The 24,981-nt window shown below is 40.8% G+C and overlaps 1 protein-coding gene across 3 annotated transcripts in view; it reads left to right on the top strand.

Moving 5' to 3' along the window:
* exd3 (exonuclease 3'-5' domain containing 3) overlaps nucleotides 1-24,981 on the top strand; it is a 47,888-nt gene that overhangs the window by 8,991 nt on the left and 13,916 nt on the right. For all 3 annotated transcript variants that reach the window (XM_066651471.1, XM_066651472.1, XM_066651470.1), the window contains 12 exons: nucleotides 822-928; nucleotides 1,137-1,210; nucleotides 1,363-1,401; nucleotides 1,535-1,704; nucleotides 1,856-2,006; nucleotides 2,249-2,447; nucleotides 2,678-2,787; nucleotides 3,432-3,609; nucleotides 3,929-4,089; nucleotides 4,859-5,062; nucleotides 6,248-6,301; nucleotides 6,484-6,615. In XM_066651471.1, coding sequence (XP_066507568.1) covers nucleotides 822-928; nucleotides 1,137-1,210; nucleotides 1,363-1,401; nucleotides 1,535-1,704; nucleotides 1,856-2,006; nucleotides 2,249-2,447; nucleotides 2,678-2,787; nucleotides 3,432-3,609; nucleotides 3,929-4,089; nucleotides 4,859-5,062; nucleotides 6,248-6,301; nucleotides 6,484-6,615 — 1,579 coding nt within the window. The remainder of the gene's footprint in view (nucleotides 1-821; nucleotides 929-1,136; nucleotides 1,211-1,362; nucleotides 1,402-1,534; nucleotides 1,705-1,855; nucleotides 2,007-2,248; nucleotides 2,448-2,677; nucleotides 2,788-3,431; nucleotides 3,610-3,928; nucleotides 4,090-4,858; nucleotides 5,063-6,247; nucleotides 6,302-6,483; nucleotides 6,616-24,981) is intronic.

Here is a 24,981-nt window from a genome sequence, read left to right as displayed (position 1 = left end):
GTCAACTTTAAACGGGCACTTTGGAAAGGACCATCCGCTCACTCCGTTATCTGTAGCTCATTTCACTGGCGCTTTTCCAACAATATGGGCATGTAAGGACACCAACGAAAGGTGTTCAAGAGCCTCTGTAACATGGAGGTAAACAGGGTAAGGACACTCACTTCGCCTGTTTTAGTTGGTGTTAGTTAACGTTAGCTTGACTCGCTAAACTCGGTGTCTCAGATTATACTCGGCTACGTAGCTGCATTACGGAGGTTTATAGTGTCGGAGGAATTCGAGTTCGACTTCGATCACATTTACAAGAATAACGGTACCTCTACATTTGAGTTTAGCTTATTGCTAGGCTATTGTCATGAATAATGTTGGTTATTTAGCTAGATACTGTCATAACAGTCAGTCATAACGGTGTTTTACCGCGGCGTTGTTCAGCTGTTGTCCACCAGTGACGTCACGGTTGCGTTCAAGAATTTCCGTAGGGAGCTCGGGTTTTTTCGTCAATTTAATACAATTGTCAGTTTTAAAGCAAATTAAGCTGCTATTTTCATTTTAATTCATACTTATATATCAGTAACTAAAATAACGTCAAATATTCATGGAGGTCCATTAAGCAGTGCTTAGCCTTTAACATCCAGAGTGTTGTATTGGAAAAGGTCTATAATCTCAAGGCACGTACCCTCTCAGTGTATTACTGTAAATACACAATAACAGTACAGGTATCATCATGTCATAACTTAGTGGTTTTCACATAACAATATAAAATGTATCATCAGAAAATACTTTTGAGGTCTAGGCTTCCCCCCCTCTTGTTGGTTTTGTTGCAGACAATATCCTGGCCTGTCCCTCTCTAAACACCAGGCAGATCAAATTCAACCCAAACATCTCAGCAGACATGTCTACCGCCTCATGGACAGATTCAGTATTGATCCAAGTGCGTTTGTATGAGTTGTGCTTGTGTATATAAGAACATACATATGACATATAGTGTGTTACAGTATATATATTTACCCTAGAAACCGAACCTTTTTTTTTTTAAACACGAACGTAGTTGAAATTGCATATCATATCTTTGTTGCCATTACACTGAGAGGTGAACCCACTCTCTGACCCCTGTGTTTTATGTGGTGTATTCACTACAGGCTTGTGTATGAACTCTGTTCACAAGAGGAAGCAGGACTCACTGAGGTTTCTCATGTATAAAAGATTCAGAGAGGTAATCATAGAATAGACTGCACTCTGGTATTACTTGTTGAATACATGCATTTTTTAAGTTCTATACATTTTCAGTAGCTTATTATTTAACACTGAACAAGCCCAGTTTCCCGAAATGCATTTCAGAAATGTATCATCTGCTTTATGTTTCAGAAAAGCATGACTGAGGAGAACTGGAGAGACCATATTCAGGTAGAGTAATGCACGTGTGAACATTTGCTCATCAGTGTCTATTCTGATAAAGATTTGTCAGACAGATGTTGCTGAGAATAGTATTTCCAGACATTTTATTCATTTTTGCGTGTGTTTGAATGGCCACTCTTAGGCCACAGTGGAGGGCAGCATGGAGCTCCAGGTTTTGTTAGTGGAGCTGCTGGTTCATTATTGTGGGCTTCTGGTGGTGGCTGCACAGTGGGCCAAGCGCTACAATGTCCCCAGAAACAGGCTCCCAATCGGGGTTTGGGACACGATGCAAAGCCTGTCAGCCCAACAACTGTGAGTATCTTACACACCACCTCAGAATAGTGGAGACACACTTTTTTTCTTAGTGTATACCATGCATTTTACTCACTTTGCCTCAAGTCCAATACAACCTGTACCTGCACATATGCGCAGACTACTCATCCTTCCTTCTTGTGTCCTTCAGAGAGGTGAATGAAGTGCAGTGTCCTCTGGAGTCCTGGGTTACTCCTCAGTCTCACCAGCTGCAGTATTACCAGCTGCCTGTTCCCAGAGAGAATGTCCATTTTCTGCAGACTTTGGAGCAGTTACGGCTGTGCGAGGAGACTGTGTTAAAGGTAATAACTTCACATGTGCTTGTGTGGGAACGTTCACACATCCTGTTAACAGTAACGGTCTGCTGAAATGTGCAGATGTTTAGATGTGTGCTTATATTAAAATAATGCAATGGAAAAGTTTTACAAACTAAAAGATTCAAAATATTGAATATCTTGGATGGGGAGTTATTCTTGAAGATATTTAGCTACATTTACAGCATGTTAGCAATACACCCTTCTGTTTCCCCTGTTGTTCTCTGTAGCCAGGTTGTGTGGTGGGTGTGGATATGGAGTGGAGAGCAGGATTTGGCACAGTGTCCACGCAACGAGTTGCTCTCATCCAGCTGGCTGTGGAGGGGCAGGTGTTTTTGTTGGACCTGTGCTCTCACAGCCTCAGCCATCACAGTCTGGCTGTGCAATTCATCCAAACACTTCTCACTGACGAGAACATTCTTAAACTAGGTGAGCCATCAACCTACAGTCTCTGATGTTACTCATAAAATAAGACTGTTCTTCTAGAGGTGAGTTTAGGTTTACATTTTGATCCTTGAGAAAGTTGAAATCTACACTGTGTCGTGTTGTTTTTAGGAAATTGTGGCCTAGACGTCTATCTTGTAATACAGGGGGGGGGGTTACATATGGTGGACATATTGCAGGTTGTAATCATTCAACATTTGGGTTTGTGTGTGTAGGTTACGGGATGTCTGGGGATTTTAGAAGTCTAGTGGCCACATGGCCTGAGCTGAAGGAGGAATCTCTAAAGGTCAAAGGTGTTCTGGACCTGCTCCACGTCCATCAGCAGGTAGTACATGCTTCTCTCTCCACCAATCACACCAGCTCTTCACTCAGAAATAATAATATTGAAACTATTGAAATAATAATGGAACTACAGTGTAAGAAAGGTTGTAGGGATTTTACTAGACACACGTCTACGTGGCTTATCAATACAAAGCAATAAAACTAACATCTGAAGAAGTAGAGCCTAATTCTACTATATTTACATTGCTTACAACTAGTTTCCCATGCAAATTGTCAGTTAGCACAAATCAATTCATATTCATTCACTACTTAAATGACAAACGTTGTTGGTTTCCTGAAATGTTTCTGAATATTTGAGATGGTTTCAGATCTTGCAGCTGTGCTTCAAATGATTTTGCTTCGTATTGTGCAACAGTAACCATTTAGTTTCATGTTGCATGAAGGTTGTGGTTCTAAGTTGCATGAAAATTTCACAATGTAAAGCCAACTTTAAAAAAAAAAACCCAGCTGTTCAGCCATAATTATACAGTATTTTTTTGTTGTTTGTTTTATTGGGAAGCCTACCCGTTATGAGAAATATTTTTATAAATATGATATTTGCAGATGTTTGTAGAACTCTGGTCTGACCTGTCAAACTTCTGTTAATCTCTAAACCTGTATGATATTGACCTTTCACCTCTAAATTAGCTGCAGCGTTGCTGGCGTGGGGGCAGTGGCCCTCGGTCAGTGGAGGTGAGCGAAGGCTCAACGGAGAAAGGTCTGAGTCTGTTGGTCCAGCAGGTCCTGGGGAAACCACTGGACAAAAGGGAACAGCTGTCCAACTGGGAGCGGCGTCCACTACGCACCAGCCAGCTTCGTTATGCAGGTCAGCCACAGTGTGCAAGCTTTTTTTATAATTATACAACAGTTAAAACACATGTTTGTATCTGACTGATCTCAGTCATATGCTTTATACTTACCCCCCAACTCCTCCTTGTCCCTACCACTTTTCAACACATGACGTCCTATTAATCCTGGTATTCCATAGATTAGTTTCAGTTATTTAATTTTTAATGGATTATTTACACATGCCAAAGGGAGCAGACTTTTTTCAAACAGTTTTTTGAAAAGGTTTTCTTAGGATAGAAAATGTAACAGCTTTGATTTCTCTGCTCCCGTTCTCACACTTTTCTCTCTCTTTTCAGCTGTTGACGCGTACTGTCTGCTGGATGTCTACCTCACCCTGTCCAAGGACCCGAGCGCTTTCGGTCTGCCGGACGATCTCCGCTCAATCTCTTCCGCCCAGCCAGTCAAGAGCGAGCAGAAGAAAACCAAAGACAAGAGAAAGCAGGCCACAGGCCAAAGGGTCAGTCAGTTAGCTGGTCAAGCCAGAACACACAGTGCACTTTTACTGAAGTTTACAAGCTGGAAAACTCAAAAATTGCTCTGCTGTCATGGTTACTGTAATAAAACAGGATATAAAAAGCAGCTGATTTGAGGGAGAAGGGTGCGATTTGAGCTGAGCAAAGAGAGACATGACTGGAGAATATGTTGTTAAATCTAAGTGCAGTTTAGGTCTCAGAGGCTCAAATTAAGGCCGTTTGAAGCAATTTTGTTTACAAGACTTGAGTAACACGGCTTAGAACGATATTAAATCAGATGAAATGAAGTAAAGGCTTGGTCACGTAATATTGGGCTTGTTTCTGTTTGGAAGCATAATTTAATTGTAGACACCGAATACTCTAGTGGATCAGGGGCTTTCACAACTCTTTCACAACATGGATCTCAAATACCACTTTTCTGCCAATTTGCCATTTTTCCCTCTTATAACACGCTTGATAATCAACTAATGACATCAGCGAAGCAGTTCATTTGCTAGAGGTGTAAAAACCCGTTCAGCTGTGTTGATTTTGAAACATTTAAATACATACTGGAATATTAAGAACATATACTCATTTTACATTCGTCCGCATAGCCTTTTACACCAGCTGCACATGATGGTGCGGTGCAGCAGTCCGTATAAAGTCCACTTGTTCATGCCAGTCCTTATTTACCTGTGATGTGGTTAGCTTTGTTTTTGTGGCACTTTGTAACTCGTATAAATGCTGATAATGGAGTTTCTGTCTGACTGACAGGCTGGTCAGAGCAGCTATGGCCTAGCAGATGATCAGCAGCAGCGTGTGAGAGGGAACGGTGAACAGAGAACACCATCTATCACACCACATGAGCTTCGAGTTGTGTGTGACAACATGCTGCAGGGCCTGGGGAGGTTCCTGCGCTGCCTGGGCGTTGATGTACTGATGCTTGAAAACACTGATGACCACAAAGTAGCAGCGGAGGTGAGGCACACCCACGCATGTACACCCACAAATACCCAGCTGTGGATGAAATTTGAAGAAAACACACTGGAACTGTTAGTGTTGTTGTAATGTACTACATGTGGGGACTTTTACGTAGTGTGGCTACTGGAATAAAAAAGTAACTTTAAGTCAAGAAAAATTGTTTTTAACTTTATTTGTTTATTATTCTTGTGCCTACATGTACTGCGGCATAATTCTCTCTGATTCTCTTTTACAAAGTGATTTTTAATGTAATTTCTGGGAGTAAGCTGCTAAAAGGTGTTTGAACTGGACATCCTCCTGCACATTTTTCTTTCTTTCTTTTTTCTCTGTCTCCCTCTCTCTCTCTTTCTTTCTCTCTCTCTTTCTCTGTCTCTCTTTCTTTCTTTCTTTCTTTCTCTGTCTACCTCTCTCTTTCTTTTTTCTTTCTCTCTCTCTTTTTCTCTTTCTTTCTGTCTCCCTCTCTTTTTTTCTTTCTTTCTTTCTTTCTTTTTTCTCTCTCTATCTTTCTCTCTCTGTCTCTCTTTCTTTCTCTATTTCTTTCTCTCTCTCACTCTTTCTCTGTCTCCCTTTCTTTTTCGTTCTTTTTTTCTCTCTCTTTCTTTCTCTCTCTCTCTTTCTCTGTCTCCCTTTCTTTCTTTTTTCTTTCTCTCTGTTTCTTTGTCTCCCTCTCTTTCTTTTTCTTTCTTTCTTTCTTTTTCTTTCTCTCTCTGTCTCTATTTCTTTCTTTCTTTCTTTCTGTCTCCCTCTTTCTCTCTCTCTCTCTCTCTCTCTTTCTTTCTTTCTTTCTCTCTCTCTCTCTCTCTCTCTTTCTTTCTTTCTTTCTCTCTCTCTCTCTCTCTCTTTCTTTCTCTCTCTCTCTCTCTCTCTCTCTCTCTCTCTTTCTTTCTCTCTCTCTCTCTCTCTCTCTTTCTTTCTCTCTCTCTCTCTCTCTCTCTTTCTTTCTCTCTCTCTCTCTCTCTCTCTCTCTCTTTCTTTCTTTCTTTCTTTCTTTCTTTCTTTCTTTCTTTCTTTCTTTCTTTCTTTCTTTCTTTCTTTCTTTCTTTCTTTCTTTCTTTCTTTCTTTCTTTCTTTCTTTCTTTCTTTCTTTCTTTCTTTCTTTCTTTCTTTCTTTCTTTCTTTCTTTCTCTCTCTCTCTCTCTCTCTCTCTCTCTCTCTCTCTCTCTCTCTCTCATATATATACAGTTAGCCCGGACAGAAGGTCGTATCATCCTCACGTCTGGACAACCATACCAAAGTGTAAGGATACTTGAGTGTTATATATTTTAGTTGAGCGAATGATATGAATGTAACAGATTATACAGAGAAAACTATATTTTGTTGGTCTATTCCACACATTTAATTGTGGACCACATTAATGTTTAGGAAGCAACACCGAGAGACCTTAATAGATGATATTTTGTTGTGTGTGTGTCGTGTAGCTGAGGTCACAGGTGGCAGAGGGCCGCTGTCTGACTCTAGACTGCTCAGAGAAAGCTCGGGACCAGGCCGTCCACGTGCTCAAACATTTCCATGTTCATCTCACTGCTGCGGACATATTCAGCCGATGCCAGGTCAGTTTGTGTCTGTGTCTGTGTGTGTTTGTGTAAGTATGTTTCCCACATGCTGTTATCACCCAGACAGGATTCCTCTTCCTCTTTCAAAAAAATACAAAAAATAAAATAAAAACAAAGTTATCAGGTTCAATGACCAGAAACAAAACAAAACATCATGAATGCCTGTGGAGGAGGAGATGTGGGGTTTTATCAGCGTGGGGGGAGCAAGGAGGCCGTCAGCAGGAAGGAAACGAGGGAGATAGAGCGCCGCTCTGGAGACCCCTCTCTTGTGAATCATTCGTTTGAAGTGCCACTGAGGTATTCAGTAAAACAATGGTGGCTTTTTTTTTTCTTTAACTGTATGCCATAAACAAAGGAGGAGGAGATGAGGAATCTTACTGGGACAAAAAGGGAAAAAGAGAGGAAAAGGACACCACAGTTTGAATCCTAACGATGCCAAAGACGTCCAAGCGAGTTCCATTGGCGCTCCTGCTTTCAGGCTGTGAGGAGAATGGCTTATGGAGATGCATTGATTTCTGGCAGTTCAGTTACACTCATTTTGCAATGATACAATTGATCATAATCTATTGTAGTACTATTTGATGAAGTAGGTGCTCATGGTGAGGCAAATATTTTCTCAGGCTTTTTAAAAATCTATAAAATGGATGTATTATAGTTCATCCAGTCCATTTGTGGCTTTGTGTTTGGCTTTTTTTTTTTGTTTTGATTTATACCGAAAATACCTGAATTGAATAATAGTGAACCTTGAGAGTTTGTCTATTAAATCCCAGTTGACTTGAATCCTTGTGTATTTCGAGGCACTTGTGATGACCTAGTTTCAATTTCCCTGTTAATTCTGTGGAGCTTTAGCGAATTATAAGTTTACCACATGCGTAGAATTGGGCAGTTGCTGCTCAAGGCACATTCAAGCTTGAAAAAAGCTTGATGTGTTTTAGACAGTGTGTAGAAATTTTGTACATTTTAACACCAAACAGCTGGCTTCAAAAATACAGATTGTTTATTAGTCTCAGTTATCTATTTTCTAAGAATTGTATTTGATTTAAAAACCCATATCACATTTGAAATTTAAAAGCAAGGTCAAAAACTCAAACTTCTGGTAAAACATTTATGTCTATTGCACATTTAAAAGCAACCAAAGTGCTTTACACAGCCAAGAATATATTTAAAAACAAATGTGAAAGACATTAAGAAAGCACTTGCTTGAAACTCCATAATCAGCCATTTTCAAAAGCCAAATGATGTAGATGAGATTTTAGTTTAGAGACTAATAGAGAGGGAGCACGATGGATGTCAATAGAGAGTTTGTTCCAGATCCTTGGAGCAGCCACTGAAAACACTCATCACCCTTTTAGCTTTTTCTTAGCTCGGGGGTCATTTAAGAAAAGCTGGTCAGCAGATCTCAAGGTCATTGGTGTTGTATACTACTGAAATACTTCAGCTATATAATCAGGAGCCATCCCATTTAAAGCATTAAAAACCTACAGTAAAACTTTAAATTAGGTTCTGGGTTGAATTGGAAGCCCATGTTAAAGGCTAAGCACCACTTAATGGACCTCCATGAATATTTCACATTGTAGTTACTGACATATATAAGTATGAATTAAAATGAAAATAGCAGCTTAATTTGCTTTAAAACTGACAATTTTATTAAATTGACGGAAAAACCCCAGCTCGCTACAGAAATTCTTGAACGCCACCGTGACGTCACTGGTGGACAACAGCTGAACAACGCCGCGGTAAAACACCGTTATGACCGACTGTTATGACAGTATCTAGCTAAATAACCAACATTATTCATGACAATAGCCTAGCAATAAGCTAAACTCAAATGTAGAGGTACCGTTATTCTTGTAAATATGATCGAAGTCGAACTCGAATTCATCCGACACTATAAACCTCCGTAATGCAGCTACGTAGCCGAGTATAATCTGAGACACCGAGTTTAGCGAGTCAAGCTAACGTTAACTAACACCAACTAAAACAGGCGAAGTGAGTGTCCTTACCCTGTTTACCTCCATGTTACAGAGGAGTGGGGGGGGGGGGGGACCAACGGTCTTTTAAACCTTATTCCTTGAATTAGTAAGAAATAACATGTTTTCTGACTATCAATAAACACAAGTTAGGAACTCAAACTCCACTGTATTTATTTGTTTGACACTTTCATATCGCTGGTGCTTAGCATTTAAGATGCTAGTGTTGTGTAATGTGATCTTACTTTTTGAACCAGTGAGAAGGCAAGCCGCAGTGTTTTGTACCAACTGTACGTGCTAATGAAGAAAGGCTGGCTTCAAGCAACAGTGAGTTACAGGAATCCAACTGAGATTAAATAAATGCATGAATCACCTTTTCAATGTCACTTGGTGACAAGAATGACTTTATTTTGCGGAAGTGAAAAAAGCTGCTTTTGATCAAGGAAGATATATGCCTAACCAAGCTGAGGACCTCATCAAAAACATGAGGAACGTTTCGCAGCTATTGAGCAGTAGCACGTTTTAGATAGCAGGTGAAAAAAGACTAAATAATAAACCAGTTTTAGAGAGAATCTAGGTCAGAGGAAGAAAGGAAGTCAATTTAAATACAGTCTGGTTTGTGTTGAAATGTGTTCCAGACGCTTGACCTCTAGTCTAAATTGTAAGAAAGATTTAGGAGATATGGGCTGACGAGAGAGAAGTGTAAAGACTGAGAGATAGAAAGAAAAAGTGTTGTGACCCAGGAAATCGTTTTAAAGAGAGACTCCAGTGGGGTTATTTAGAGAGCAGTGGAGAGGCCTGTGGCAGCTCTTCAAAGCCGACAGGTGGGGAGATGCAGGGAGCGATTGAGGCTGAGGGATAGACGAAGTGTCGGAGTTGTAAAAAAGAGATGACAGGAGATAACTCACTGATTCATCACTTGTGTAGCGTATCTGCTGTTCATCAGGGCGCTGATTCTGCTTGTGTTCCTCTGGTGCAGACAGTCTGTCTGATCACGGTCAGGTGCCAGAGCACATACTGTAGACAAGGAAAAGGTGTGTTTGAATACATTTCATAATACGTCTTTCCAATATACGTTTAATCTTTTCCTTTAAATGAGATCAGTCATTTTGACCCTTGTTCTTTTAGACCGTATCTTGTTTACTCTGTGGCTTCGTGTCTATGTGCCACATTAACCTGCTTGGTAACCTGCTGTGGTAGAACATTGGGTTCTGCTTAATTTGGTTGCTCTGTACTGTTTTGTTTGTAAAGCGTTAAAACTCAAAGACTCCTTATAACTTCTGCCTGGGTGGGTGAGGTTCAACTGCTGTGAGGTGTATATATGAAAATGTGGTGGATTTCATGACGTTATACTTAATTTAGAAATAAAGAAATGAGAATGGTCACATAGAACTTGATGCTACATTGTTTTAACTGGATTTCGCACGTTCAAAAGTTTTTAATCATTTAAGTAAATGTGTGTGTGTTTCATTGATGAAACTGGGTGGTCCTTGACCCACTGGGACCAATATTTCTGCAAACCTTACAGATATGTAACTCTACAGAGGACATTTCGGAGGAAAGGCAACAGCAGAAGTTTCTGGAAACTGCGCAGCCCAAGCCCATATGTCCCATATGCCCCATATGTCGAGTCTGACCACCTACCTCTCCTGAGCGGGTGGTCATTTCTCCTTCCTCCATTTGGCTCCCAGGCCTCCTGTCCACCACATTTGGGGCCTGCTGTAATGCTGTTAGTGCGTGTGCGCAGCGCATTAAAACCAAATGTACACACTTCTGACGCAACAGGGCTTTTGTTTCTTCCTTTTATGGTCTGTATGGAAGAGAGGAATATCTGCTAGGCTGTGATGGACGGACCGGTACGCGAAGGTGAGCGAAAGAATGCACTCTGGACACGGCAGAGGGGGAGAAATAGAGAAAAGACCTTAGAGGAGCTGAATGGAGGAGTTTGGAAGAAAAGTGGGGGAGGGTGGGGGGGATTGGAGGTACACCCCAGGGCTGGTATGTGGAAGCCCACCCAGGCAAAGTTAACCCTTTTGTTATCTGATTGTAGTGCTTTGATGACCAGTGGCTGGTTGTCTTTCCTGTGGCTGTCCCGGCTAGGCAGAGAAAGAGAGGCATTCCTTCACTCGCTCGAAATTCTAAAGCCTGAGCCCCCTGTGTGGCCCATTGATACCCATCACCAATCATTAACCCCTCTAGCGATGGCCCCACTATAATCCCTGTGTCTCTGTTTCTGTCCTTCTCTCCTTATTTCTCAGGCTTTGTTTCTCTGCTCCCTGCTGCTGGGTTTGTTAGTGTATCCTTGTTATGTAATAAGCTTGGATGGTAATATAACTTTAGATAAGTAGTTATTGTCAGCAGAGTCAATGCCAGAAACAATATCGTTTATCTTAAGACGGACACAGTCCCTTTTCTTGTGTTTTTGCCAATGGTAATATAATTTTACCAGATTTAAAATCTATCTAATAATCTTTTTAAAAAGTGTATTTAATTGATGATGTCGCTGTAAAGCATCGGGGAATTGTGGTATGTGGCTGTAATTTAATTGTGACGCATACTAGATCATTACAGTACTTTGACAATATCAATGGTCAGTAAAAGGAGATATGTACTGAAACCGACGCTGCTTCAATGACTCAGATATTGATTCTCTGTTAAAAAGTGATTTTTAATGTAATTTCTGGGAGTTAGCTGCTACCTGCACACTGATTTTTTTTTTAAGCTCTTGCCCTGTTCACCTTTTCTGCTGCTGACAGTCTGCTTAACTACTGAAGGACACAAAGGTTCTCGTTCTCTCTCTCTCTCTCTCTCTCTCTCTCTCTCTCTCTCTCTCTCACTTTCACACACTCTCTCTCTCTCCCTCCCTCTTTCTCTCTCTCCCTCCCTCTTTCTCTCTCTCCCTCTCTCTTCCCCCCCCCCTCTCTCTCTCTCTCTTTCTCTCTCTCTTTTTTCTCTCCTTCTCTCTCTCTCATTCTCTCCACGCTCTCTCTTACTTTTACACTCTTTCTCTCACTCTCACTTCACACACTTTCTCTGTCTTTCTCTCACACTTTCACACTCTCTTTATCTTTCTCTCTTTCTCGCTCTCCCTCTCTTCCTCTCTCTCTCTTTTGTCTCTTTCTCTCTCTCTTTCTCGCTCTCCCCCTCTCTCGCTCTCCCTCCCTTTCTCTCACTTTTTCTCTTTCTCTCTCCCCCTCTTTCTCACTTTCACACACTCTTTCTCTCTGTCTCTCTCTCTCTCTCTCTCTCTCGCATTAATGCAGAGAGAGAGAGCAGCATTAATGGCTATGTTTCCGTGTGGTGCTTACCTCCGTGTTTTCAGACAAACTCTATCTTTAAGATTGATTAAAAAACAAATGTATTGCCACCAGCGATGACTCTACCCTGAATAACAAACCTGTAAATATATACATTTCTGTACACAGCGTGTATTATTTTGTGTTGTGTGTTATGTGTGAAACTGTAATGTCTACTATCACAACAAAATTGCATAATCATGAAGTGTTACAAGTTACATTTTATTAATTATTTACATAATTCCCGTTTATATCCTGTGTGTGTGTGTGTGTGTGTATATCCTCACTTGCCCTGAGTGGGACTTCCTATATTTCTAACTCTCTGCACTTGCCTGCTATGCTAGCACACAAATTCATTATTTTCTGCATTCCACTGAAAGCCATGTTTTTGGTTTTTTTAACAGCAGTTCTGTATGTTCTAATTCAGCATGTCATTTTATTACACTGACATCATGTGCCTCCCTGACCGCTGAATGTGCGTGACATTGTTTCAGACAGTCGGACTCGCTCTTATTCGGGATCCCATGCCATGTCTCCTGTTTTTCAATTTTGAGAAGAGTTGTATTTATGTGCTGGGGTTTGAGTTTTTTCCGTGTGATTTCTCTGCGGCGCCGTTTTGCGTGCCTCTGGATGCACGGCAACTCATAGACGCTGACTTCCTTGTCCAGCATCAGATGTCTGCCGTCTGTTTTTAGAAGTGTAGAGATGGGACAGATAGCCATGGCCACCGCCTCAGACAGCTCGGTGGCACTAAGGTTCCCACGATCTCTGTTGGGGGGGGGGTTGGACAGGAACTGAAACGGCGTGAGAAGATGGAGTGCGAGAGGAAGAGAAAGAGGGAGCGAGTGTGTTTTAAAAGAAGGATTTTGGTTCAGGCTTTGATCTACAAAAGAGGCAGCAGGCTGAGAACATGGGCAGAATGTGAAAAGACAGGGGCAACACTGAAGTTCCACTTCAGTGGCATCTTACACTGGGGTGTGTGTGTGTGTGTGTGTGTGTGTGTGTGTGTGTGTGTGTGTGTGTGTGTGTGTGTGTGTGTGTGTGTGTTGGGAATGAAATACCATATGGTCATACATTTCTGCGTATCACAGTTGCAGTGGGCCATGTGATATTTTAAAATACATTACTAAATCTTAGCTGCACAGATCTCTGATCAGCCATTCATCATTGGCCTAAGATCCATCAAAATTATGTATTAATAATGCACTATTAGATATTAATAAATAAGTGGATAATTGTAGGATAAAAGGTGTTCTGTTGGGGGTTGGAATATGGTGCTGATAGTGGGCCTAGCACCACTTATATTCATTATTTTAACCAAAAACCGGAAAGTTCAATGAAACCTAAGTGAATGGAAATGGTGCACCATTTTAGATCTTTAATAAATCTCAGTACAGGGGCTAATTGGGAGAGAGCTTGAGGTTGTAGTGTCATCAACAGCTCTCAGCAAGTCTGAACAGGTCTGATTCGGGATAACTATAGCAACACTGATGGACGTTTAGATGATATTGACTTAAAACCGAGGGTCACTTCACCTCTGTAATGCTTAATTTTTTCTGCGTATTGTGATCCAGATTTAGCATCACAGGAAATGGAAAGAGAAACTGGAATGAGTCTCATGAGTCTGCACTGGAATGGAACGGCGTGATATGGCTGTGGGAACCTTTTCAAGGTCTACAAGTGAAGGCTTATAAGAATCATTGAATTCATAGTTGTGTATATTGTTTTATTATTATTATTATTTAAAAAGCAGTGCTATTGGCCTTTTAGTCAATGTTAATTCATCACATACTTGAGAAATGAATCATTCCACTCACAGTTGGTGTTTGCATATTACAGTAATGGTTATGTGTGTGTGTGTGTGTGTGTCCATGTGAGAGCCTGCATGCTTCTCTCAGCATATCAATAACAGTTTAGTTCCTTTTCTTTGCCATACTTCCCTCTTACATATTTTCCCCTTTTTGCAAGATGTGATGTGAACGTTGAACATTGCTCTATGAGAAAATCTGAGTTTTTCTCAAATGTGAAACCATAGCCAGGCCTTTGAGGCACTGCGGTCTCGAGAACAACCGCCCCCCCCCCTCCCCCCAACCCCCACTCCAACCTATAAGGCGAGAAATAGAGGGAAAGGAAAACAGGAGGGAGTTTATGAGAGAAAAGAAGCAGAGGCAAGGGGGGCGAGAGAGGGGAACTGCAGAGAGACATTCCTCAAACACGCCAAGACATTCCGAGGGAAACCATTCCAAATATTTCTCAGTATGTGTGTGGGGCTTTCACTAGTGTTACTGGGGCCGGTCTGACATAATGACTGACAAGCTGTCTGCACCCGACCTGCTCAGGTGTGTGTGTGTGTGTGTGTGTGGGAAAGTGATTGAGAGTTTTAAGTGTGTGTGTGTGAATGAGTAAGTGAGAGCCAGCTCAAGCGTAATCAAACCTATGTGTGTCAGAGAAGTAGTGGGGTTGAAAGAAAGTGAGAGGAGAATAGATCAAATGCAAGCATTGCTGGTTTCTTATTTTCTCACCTTCAAGTTCAGCTCCAGGGCATGGCTTTCTGCCGCTTCACATCAATCACCTCCAGCTTGATGTGTCTTAAAGTCTTAAAATGGCTCTTTAGATGGTCATTTATCTGTGACAACTTTGTAATATTTTTTTAAGGAATCTTTGGGCGATTATAAAAAATTTCAGACATTTCAGTAGATTGATGTTTTAGATTAATTATTTATATATATATTTTTAATGGTGGCTTCCCATTGCTATTTATGTTTTTTTGTTTTTTTTTATCCAGTAGCTTGGAACTTGTTTTCATTTTGTTTTGAGTAGGGTGATCAGGTGTCCTCTTTTACCCGGACATGTCCTCTTTTTTAGACTTAAAAAAAATGGATTTTGTTTTTCTAGAGCTTACACAGACCTTCGAGAAGTTTCGTTCACAAACTAGTCCCGCCCTCCCCTACTCCGATTGGTTCACTTGAGTGAGAAGGGGGCGTGGTGAAGTAGCCTAAAATCTTCTGATTGGACGGTCTGACTGTAGAGCTACCGTTATTGGTCGATAACCTTCTCTGTAAACATTTAATTGGTCAGTCTGCACGTCAGTAGTGTAGTCCTTGTTTACGTCAGGCAAAGCTCATGTACCTACCCTCATCTTGAGCAGCTTTACAATGTAAATGTAAGCTCTCGGATGAATTAAAAAAGAAATTCCCATGTTTTGTGTAGCAAATAAAGGTGTAAAGGACCTAAAAGCACACATAGGTTCAGCTAAGTATACAACGGCAGCCTCATCACTGTCCCCCCCTCTTTTTCACCATCTCAGATCAGGTCACCCTAGTATTGAACAATAATCAGATGGTGTCAGTACATTTTTAATACCCAAAATAATAACAGTGAAAGCTAATTATTGTAAAATTTATAGAAATAAGCACCTAGGCATTATTCAGAACATAGATAAATATCAAGACCAATATATAGAGCCATTTAATAAGGATTAGAAGTTTGCTTAATGTAATCTAGAATGAACATACATGCTACAATGGGTTATGCTTAGAATACAGTAGGATTGTGGTGGTTTGGGGTCTGTGAGAGTAGGACGTTATGTTAAGAGTGACAACACTAGACTGGTATGATTTAAAATGTTTACTTCTCTATACTCTGTTAATTTTGCTTGCTGCCCAATAATCTCTGGAAGCTTACCAAGCTAAAGAACAGGGGTATTTTTTCAATATTTTTTGAATGACAGGCAGTAAGTGAGGTCTAGAAGCTCTTCCTTCTGTTGTCATTTCACACAACTCTCAAAGACTGTACTTTTTACACATTACTAACTTAAGTGCTTCACTAAACTCTCTTCAAAAGACAAAATACGCCCTGAAGCAGCTTCCCTGCAACCCATTTGTCCTAGCACCACAGCCCACCTGTCAGTCAAGACCCCGAGTTTAAATAGCACTCAGAAACGATACATAATTTGTAGGATATCTATTGAAATGTTTTGTGGGATTTCCATGAACGCTTGGAACATTTGCCCCAAAAAAAAAACAGCGACAAGGCCCCTTATATTAACACTGTATTGTTTACAGAGCAGAATGTGTTGAACCCATCTATTAGATGATGAACCCGGGTGAAATTCGTGATTTTATGATACAAGGGATCTTGATTTATTGATTTATTCCTTGTAGTTCTGTGACTCAGTTGAATCATGATAGAAATCCACGATGAAGTAGAAGAAGTTCCTGAAGAATCAAACTGTATTTGCATTTCAGTAAATAGTTTTCTGTAAAATCTGTTGTTGTGTTTTTTTGTTTTGCTACAGAACTGTAGTCCTGCCGATGCGTCAGAGATTTGCACACTGCTGATGTGATTGAAAAGTCCTAAAGGGCGATGTTCTTCTTTTTTTTTTCTCTCCTCTTCCACCAGCAGAGCAAAGTGATCAGGTCAAAATCTTCACCTCCGTTTCACACCTCCCTCTCTCTCACCCGCTGCGGTCTGTGTGTCAGATCACACCTAAGTTGTGGTGTCACGTCTGCAGGAAGAAACGCTCTACTGCACACACACACATTCCCACACACACTCCTACCTGAGCTTGTTCTCAGCAGAGGGGCCAGCGTGTGTTTGTGTGCGTCTTCACATGAGTAAATACTTTAATTTACTTTAATGAGCTTTAATTTTAAATTGTGGCAAATACATACCTCAAAATATTTAAATATGTGTTTTATCATATCTTTTAATTTTTCAATGAACACAGAGATGTGATTGAGTGTGTGTGGGAACAAATAAATGATATTATGGGTGTGTAACGTAGCTAAAATGTAACATTGTGATGCTAGTTGAGGTTTTTCTAATAGGAAGTGTTGCTGTGACGCAGCTCCAGGGTCCTACTTTGGGTCACCGTCTCTGTGTTTGGTGTGCTCTCCCCGTGTCAGCATGTGTTTCCTCTGGGTGTTCCAGTTTTCTCCCACAGTCCACAAACACACTGGTGGTGATGAATGAATAAAAATAGATCTCATGTACTGGATTCGTAGGCATTGATTGTGGAGACTTCCTCTAATGAGAGATTTATACTCCTTTAAGGTGCACTCATTGCTGACACAGACATTATGGCTGTACACAATGGCACTGACTAGAAAGGCATTCAGCAGGGCCAAGGTCAAGGTTAGAAAGCCCCTCAGCACTGCGCTGTGAGGCATTGTCTGGAGTAATGGAGTTCCTCAAACAAAACTCGTGATTGATTCACTTGACTTCAGAAGAAACTCTGAAGAGGTGGATATCTGCAGTCTTTTTACAGACGCAGTGTATGGCCCAGACCATGAAAATGGTCTTTCCACGTGGTGTTCAGAGACTGTATGTGGGAGGTTAATTACTCATCGGTGCTCATAATTAGGTGTTGAACGCATAAGCCGGGATGAGAAGATGATGATATGGTATCATCAGTCAGAGGCTAGAAGTAATGTGATGTAGTTAATAAGGAATTAAATACATTCATATTGCCAACCCCTATGTAAATGTGTATGCTCCTGGACGTACGTGTGTGTGTGTTGTAAGTAACGTAAGTAAGTAAGTAACAGTAGTGTGTTTCCTGTTGCCTCTCAGGGCTCTCTCCTCTCTGACTGTGTTGAGGAATCCACTGCACCCAGCAGCTGGAATGTCCTGTTTGGCTAGTTCTGTTTGTGCTTTTTGTATGCCCTGTTTTGATTGGCTGGGCTGGCATCTCTGAGAGAGAGAGAGAGAGAGAGAGAGAGAGAGAGAGAGAGAGAGAGAGAAGGCCCTTAGCTGTTTGATGTGTCCTATTGTGTAGGAGCCAAGCTGCTTCCTGCTGCCACAGAGAGAGAGAGAGAGAGAGAGAGAGAGAAAGAGGTGGTGGGGCCCTCATTTGGGCTTTTTCTAAATACTGTAATACTTTAACACAATGAGTTGGTGCGTAATATCCGAGGTATTTACCACAGCCCATTTTTGGCACCTATACACACTCACTCTCTCTCTCACACACACACACTCACTCTCTCACAGATTGAAGTACACATACACACACACACACACACACACACACACACACAGTAGAACACACAAAAATGTTCCTGGCTTTAGCTGTAATCTTACGGAAGAGTCCCACTCTCACATCACTTTGCTACCAAGAGGCAGGCTGTGATGGAAAGAGACAGAAAAGGAGAATGAGAGATATTACACAAGGGTTTGGGAGACATAAAGTGGTATCAAATATGTGTGTGTGTGTGTGTGTGTGTGTATATATATGTGTGTATATATATATATGTATATATATGTGTGTATATATATATATATATACATACATACATACATACACTGGAGGAGCACAGAGGGGAAGAGCACTCTCATTCCATTCCTTAATACATTATAAGAATATAATGTATTGAGGAATGGAATGAGAGTTCTCTTTCCCTCTGTGCTCCTCCAGTTGAGAGCTTTTGACAGGGAGCATTCCAGCAGGGTGGTGATGTCATGAGAATTGGCCCCGGGCAGACAGGCCTGCTTATGTTCTCCAGAGAGCCTATGTGTGTGTGTGTGTGTGTGTGTGTGTGTGTGTGCTAGAGCGCTGAGGGAGTGCTCTCTCTGCAGAGGGCCAGAGAGAGGGAGTCTGGAAGGGCAGGGTTACCATAGATCACTTCCACTCTAATATGCACTTAGGTGAGATCCATGCTTTGGGCTGTGACCACATTTCTTTCAGACCCACGTTGTGTTTTAACTTTGTGTAAGACATAATGCAGCCTCTTATTAATAACGAGTCAGATTCTCGCGCACATGATGAAATCTTCCCTTTTGAAATATGAGGAATTTGCGGCATTGCTTTTATATTTTTATAAACAATAGCTCAGTGCTCTATGGGGTTATATTAGAATAAGCTTCTTTCTTTATTCACACAACGTTTTAAACGCTAGTGAATGGAACTGTCTGTTGATGAGTGTTACAGCATTGCTTTTCCTGAAGTTTTCCAACACCTGGAGGACATAGTCCTCTGAATCACACCGACATGATGCTTACGGCTATTGCTTTGCTCATTTTGTGCTCTTTTCTAGTGAACTCTCAGCAGATCATTACTTTTTATGGCGTGTTGTGACATCAGGGTCTTGTTTTTTTGAATGGAAGATTGAGTCATATTGAGTACAGCCTGCACATTCAGAAGTCCCACAGTTTTAGTGCAAACTGCCCTATTTCAGTTCACTCACACAGTGAATAATTGAGAGTAACAGAAGGTGTTTCGCAATAGTTTTGCTCGGCTGAACTCTGTGAACTCCCTTTAGAATGCTTACAGGAAAAATAGTAAATGAAAGACGCTGGGAAGTTGTTAGTGGTAGTTTATCTGATTTGCATGAGGCTAACTGGCTCCTTTTTGCGTACATTTATGGCCACATCAACAGTTTCTAATCACATATTTAATGAGAAAAACCTTCCTCTTACTTCACAGTTGTATTAGCTCTGGCTTTTAGCCCGAGGTTAATTTGACCTGGGAAGTTACTCTAATTTGAAGGAGACCCAGCAAGATCATATTTCAGTATATAGATCTTTCTTTAAAATAAATATAATTAACAGTTCCAGAGCAAATAACATTCCATAATCTGCTGAACCTGATCCTGTTTGTGTCATGTTCACAGTAAAGGACTAACAAAGCCCAGTCATTTGCTGATACAGTGGAACCTCTACCTACGAACTTGATCCGTTCCGTGACCCGGTTCGTAAGTGGAAAAGTTCGTTTCTCGAGTCAATTTTCCCCATTTAAAATAATGGAAAAGCAATTAATGCGCTCCAGCCCCCACCCTGAAAGTCACCCTTTTTGCACTGATATATGTTTACAACACTCTCAAATTAGTAAAAAATACATGTAGCGTTACTAAAAATAAAAAAGAAATACAGTGGAAACAGTAATAAAAAAGAAATAATAAAGTTGTAAGTGGTTACACATCGCTACCTTGAAGACATGACGACTGGCTGGAGGAGTAACACAGGCACTGGCTGTATGACGGGAGGTGGGGGGTGGGTGGAATAACGGAGAGTAGGCGGTGAATGTGGGGAGACGAAGAGTAGATACGGCTTAACTTAGTACGAATTTCTATTTACACTAATGATAAATTGCTAAAGCTACAATTTACTAATCTTAAAAGCTCACTCAAGTCTGGGTGCTGGTAGACTCGCCTATTGGGGTCAGTGGCCATTTCCAGCCGCCGGCTCGGGTTCGTTTCTAGAGTCATGGTTCGTTGGTGGAGGCAAAAAATATTCAAATGCCCGGTTCGTATCTTGGAAAGTTCGTTAGTAGAGGTTCCACTGTATTTCTTTTATTGTGTCCAGAAGGTAAAACTGCTGCTTAAATGAATTTGGATTTGATTTGAAATTCCTTTATCAAGTTTGAATCATGACAAGTGTAATCTTCAACATTTCTTGTTCTCACACTAGTGGTCTGTAATCTCACAGTTAAGTATGACAACTGTCTTGCTGAGCATCATTTGATAAGCAGATGTGGGGCAGCCGTGGCCTAAAGTCCAATTTATGCTTCTGCACTGAACCTACACCATAGGCAAAGCATAGGTCCTGCGTCGAGGCGAAGCCTCTATCGTCCCGGGAATGTAACTGTGCATTGCGTTGACCCAGACAACCACGGATATGATTTGTCCGCAGTCAGATGAACATGGATCAAGTTGAACCGAGGAATTCTAAAAACATAAATTCTTCTTCTCCACAATACAGAGACTGCAGACAGTAGCAAATTCACGATGAGAGGTTTCCTCATCAGTTTTGACGTCAGGAATGAATAAAATGTTTGAACAAAAGAGAAACACGGACGCCTCAGCGAAAAAAAACCCTTGCTACGAGGAGGAGGAACACAATGGAAAATGTGCCAACTTTGTAAAGTTGCTTTCCTGGCACCACATGTAAATTATGCTTTATCCCAAATAAGCACCCTGCTCCCTAAATAGAGAACACTGCAGATTTATAAAACTAATCACACTACATTGTGTACTACATAGGATTGAGGAAGATATTTTTGATTCAGCCCTAGTGGTTCGGTGGTGTATTTGCAGGGTTCCATTCCCAAAACCAGCAGGAAAATTGGGGCAGGGCGTGTAAAGGAACACACAGAACAGTCTTCTTCCATCAATCCATAGCTGAGGTACCCTTGAAGAAGATACCTAACCCTGCCCACCTCCATGGATGGATTAACTTTGGAAGACAAACTTCGTTGTCCGTTGTACAATTACTAATAATAATTGCACATTATTTTATTGCTGATAGGGCCCACTTAACTAGCCTATATTATTTGTAAGCTGTTATTACCATGCTTTTGAGGGGATGTGGAAGAAGATTCCTCATTCGTTTATATCCGTTTGTTGGGCTATTTGGAGTAACAATTCTTAAACTCATGGTGTGAACAACCAGTGTCATGATGAATGACTTTCTCTGAATTAGTCACTCAGTCACACGTAGTTTCCAGCCTTGGAGTGTGAGACAGACGCATGCTTCCTCATAGATAGAGTCGATGGTCATCCGTTTCCTTTCACACTGCAGCTAACACAACCGTATTGGAGCTCGACTCACTTCGAGGAGAATACGAACTTCCTACTTCTGTTGTTAGCTAAAATATGCCTGCAATAGCTAGCATCGTGCTGAGTGATGCAGGAGAGAGCGGGTCATTCTAACCACTCAGAGAGAGAGAGAGAGAGAGAGAGGCAGAGAGAGGCCAATTAAGCTCTCTGTACTCCCAGCATCAGATGGCTTAGGCATCACCAGGGACCAAAACCACAATCCCCTGATGATAGGAACAATGCCTAGACAGTTATTTATCCCATATGAATTGGCAAGTCATAGTCCTTATAAATTATGTTACTGGACAAAATAAGTCTAATTAGCCTCATGTCACGTGTTTGAAGCTGTGCTTTGATGGACACGTTTACGAGAAGAGCTCTGCTGAAGTTCGGAGAGTTCATGAATGCAGTCATTCTTTGTGTGTGTGTGTGTGTGTGTGTGTGTGTGTGTGTGTTGGCTGATTGTGCCATGTGTGTCTGTGATTTACTTTGAGACAGGGACAGAGAGCCCAGCAGAGTGCGTATATCTCTCTGCCTCCCCCACTTCAGCAGTTATCTCTCTATTCCCATGTTCCCCCTTGCACTAAAGAGGGGTCTGTTTCTTAACGCTGGCTGTTTGTCTCTTTGTCCTGCTATCCATCTCTCGCTCTCATTACATAGGCATATTTTCTACCTTTGTTCCTGCTTATATTGAATCTCATATAATGTCAACAAAACATCAAAAAATTTGACTGGACAAATGCCCTTAACAAGGATGTTATATGAAACTGTAAACAGCACAGTGAGTGAATCCTTGCCCTAATTCCTTACGTTTCAGAAGAAATGTCAGACATGCTGTGTTATGGTAATGTTTGGGCGTGACTGGTTGCGTTGCATTTCCCGAGTGAATGTAAGTACACCTTCATAATGAAGACACGTCTGCGCATTGTAATGCACAGCTACTGTTTATTTACTTAACCCTAACATATGGGTTGGGGGTGGGCTGTGAAACGAAAAAATGAGGCCTTTATTAAAGACCTCTGACCTGTGACTGGCCCCTGGTTTTGTTTTGTCTGCCACATTAATAGCACATTTACTGGGAGAGGAATCCGTTTGGGTCAGACATGTATTTTGGGCTTGTTTCATGGAGCTGAAGCTGGTGCCACGCTGGTGGGGCTGCCCTGCTGCTGCTCATAGTGCTTGTTGTTGTTGGTCCATGGGAATGGTGCGTTTTGAGTTGGGTTTGCATGGTTTGAATCTGGGCTGGCACCATGTGGCTGCACACTGACGAGATCTAAATGGAACCCACTTTTTTTTCTCTCTCTTTCTCTCTTTCTTGTGTGTGTGAGAACCATAACAGAAGATCTCTGGAACCCGAGAGCTTGTGTGTGTTTTGTCTGTGTCTGTGTGAGGAGAGAAACTGATGACCCGTAGTGTGTTTGCTAAAGGAGGAGAGCTGTGAAACTGAAAGGTGTGAGTGTCTCTGTGAGTCTGTGTGTGTATATTAGGGGTGTAGTGATATATTCCCACGATTAGATTCATGATAGGGAGTTCACAAATTGATGTTTTTAACAAAAATAAAAGGAAACTAAATGACTTCAGTCATGAAGTTACATAGCGTACTAATGACACTAGAACCAAGCAGCAGGAAAATGATCATTATAATTAAGCTAATATTTCTCTTAGTTAATTCAATGTTACTCCAATGTAAATAGTATTTGGTCAATGACAATTTATTTGACAAATGCATGTGTTGAATATAGTTCTAAAAATTGTGTAAAAATCAATATTCAAAACTCAATCCCTTGACATTCTTTAAATTTCTAAATATGTTGTTCCAGTTTATTTCCCCTAACTGCATCATCGCCCTGTGCATGCAAAACCCATGCACAGAAATAGTTTAGATTTACAGAAAATGTAGTGTTTTTTTCCATACTTCTGACTGTTTCGTTTAAATTATTATTATTCTTTTACTTTTGCTCTGTTATAAGTCATTTTTTGAGCGTTGATTTCAAGGGTCAATGCGTCTGAATTCAAATTTGTTATGAAAAGGCAGTGATGTTCAAAAAAACCCAAAAAAACACTGGGTGTGTGCAGGTGTCTCTGTGTGACATGGTTGACAGATTTCTCACCCTTGTTTGTCTTTGGTTGGTAGGTGTGTGTTCAGAGTGTATTCCACTACACTTTGGTATCTACTGCAGTGGATTTAATCTCTTAACTGTGTTTTGTGTTTGAACCCTGTTAGGATTAAATATGCTGTGTGTAAGTGTTGTGCTTGTCTATGTGTATTATATAAGAAAAGAAAAGAATTCACTGCTTTGTTTAGTGTTGTAGGTCTGCGCATTGATTGTTTTGAAACCAAGATTGCGATTGGAAGAAGAAATGTTTTAAACTGTAACCCTTATTTTCAACATTGTGAAAGTTTATAAGTTTAAAATGTGTACATGAATGTGCATTATCCACATTTTTTCTAGCGTCACACCATTTTAAAATATTAACGTCGTATATGGTATTACTTCGGTGGTGGTGGGGGCAGATTGCCGGGCTTTGTGAGCTTCATATCTGTGAGTGTGGGTTGTGTGAAGGGTTTTCGGCGCTGTGCAGTTCGGTTCAGCTCAGCACAGCCTGACTGCGTACTGACACATGTATTGATAATAAAAACTGATTTCTAAAAAAGCAAATTTCAGCGACTGGTGCTGGAGGAACAGAAAAGTTTGAAAATAAGTTAGATAAGATGGTTCGGCACTGTTTAAAAGCATAGCTGGCCAGCTAACCAACACGCTAGTTTTAGCACACTACAGCAGTTGATTTTCTAGTGAACCAGGGTTCAAAACACACAGTGAGCATGAAGTGGAGTGATGTGTCTTTTATATAAAGAGTATTTAGTACTCTTTTTTTTGTATTCTTTTATACTCTTTTCCTCTTTCTCTCTTTTAACCCAAACTCGACGCTAAACTCACAACTGCGGTGGGCTACGGGGCTTCTGTTTTTTTTGTTTTTTTTTTCGTTTTTTTATATTTATTTTTTTATTTATGTTTTTTTTTTCCCCCTCTCTAATTTTCGTTTTCAGAATCATTGCCAGTCAGTGAGCTCCCACAGCACCCCCTCTCACGTGCTGTCTTAAATACACATGAATTAATGCTTTGGCCTTGTACTTAAAGACATAAAGCAGAAATATGAAACATCACACACGTCATAAATACTGCCCTCATTTTGAGATAGCGTCCACATTTTTAAATATCGCTGTATATGGTACTCCCATTATAAAGCCCAATTCTGATGTGGACATTTGACCAATAACATGGAGCTATTGAGCCACCTGTAGATGAATTAAGAGTCAGAAATAAACAAAACCTTGTGCTGTGTACCTTAATACAGTTCACTGGTAAAATCTGTAAATTTGCTGGGCATCAAAATATAAAAAAGAATTTGTAATATTTTCAGAGAATCTTCAGCCATATATAAATATATTATGTTAAACTCGTGTGTGTGTGTGTGTGTGAGAGAGAGAGATATGAGGGGGATTAACCTCTTAGCTATACATTGTAGGTCTGTTAAACTGTGTTTCACTGTGTGCGTTAGTCT

This window comes from Hoplias malabaricus, chromosome 18 (genome assembly GCF_029633855.1).
Source record: "Hoplias malabaricus isolate fHopMal1 chromosome 18, fHopMal1.hap1, whole genome shotgun sequence".
NCBI classification, from domain to species: Eukaryota; Metazoa; Chordata; class Actinopteri; order Characiformes; family Erythrinidae; genus Hoplias; species Hoplias malabaricus.
The sequence above is the reverse complement of the archived record's forward strand: the minus strand, read 5'-3'. Positions and strand labels throughout refer to the sequence as shown.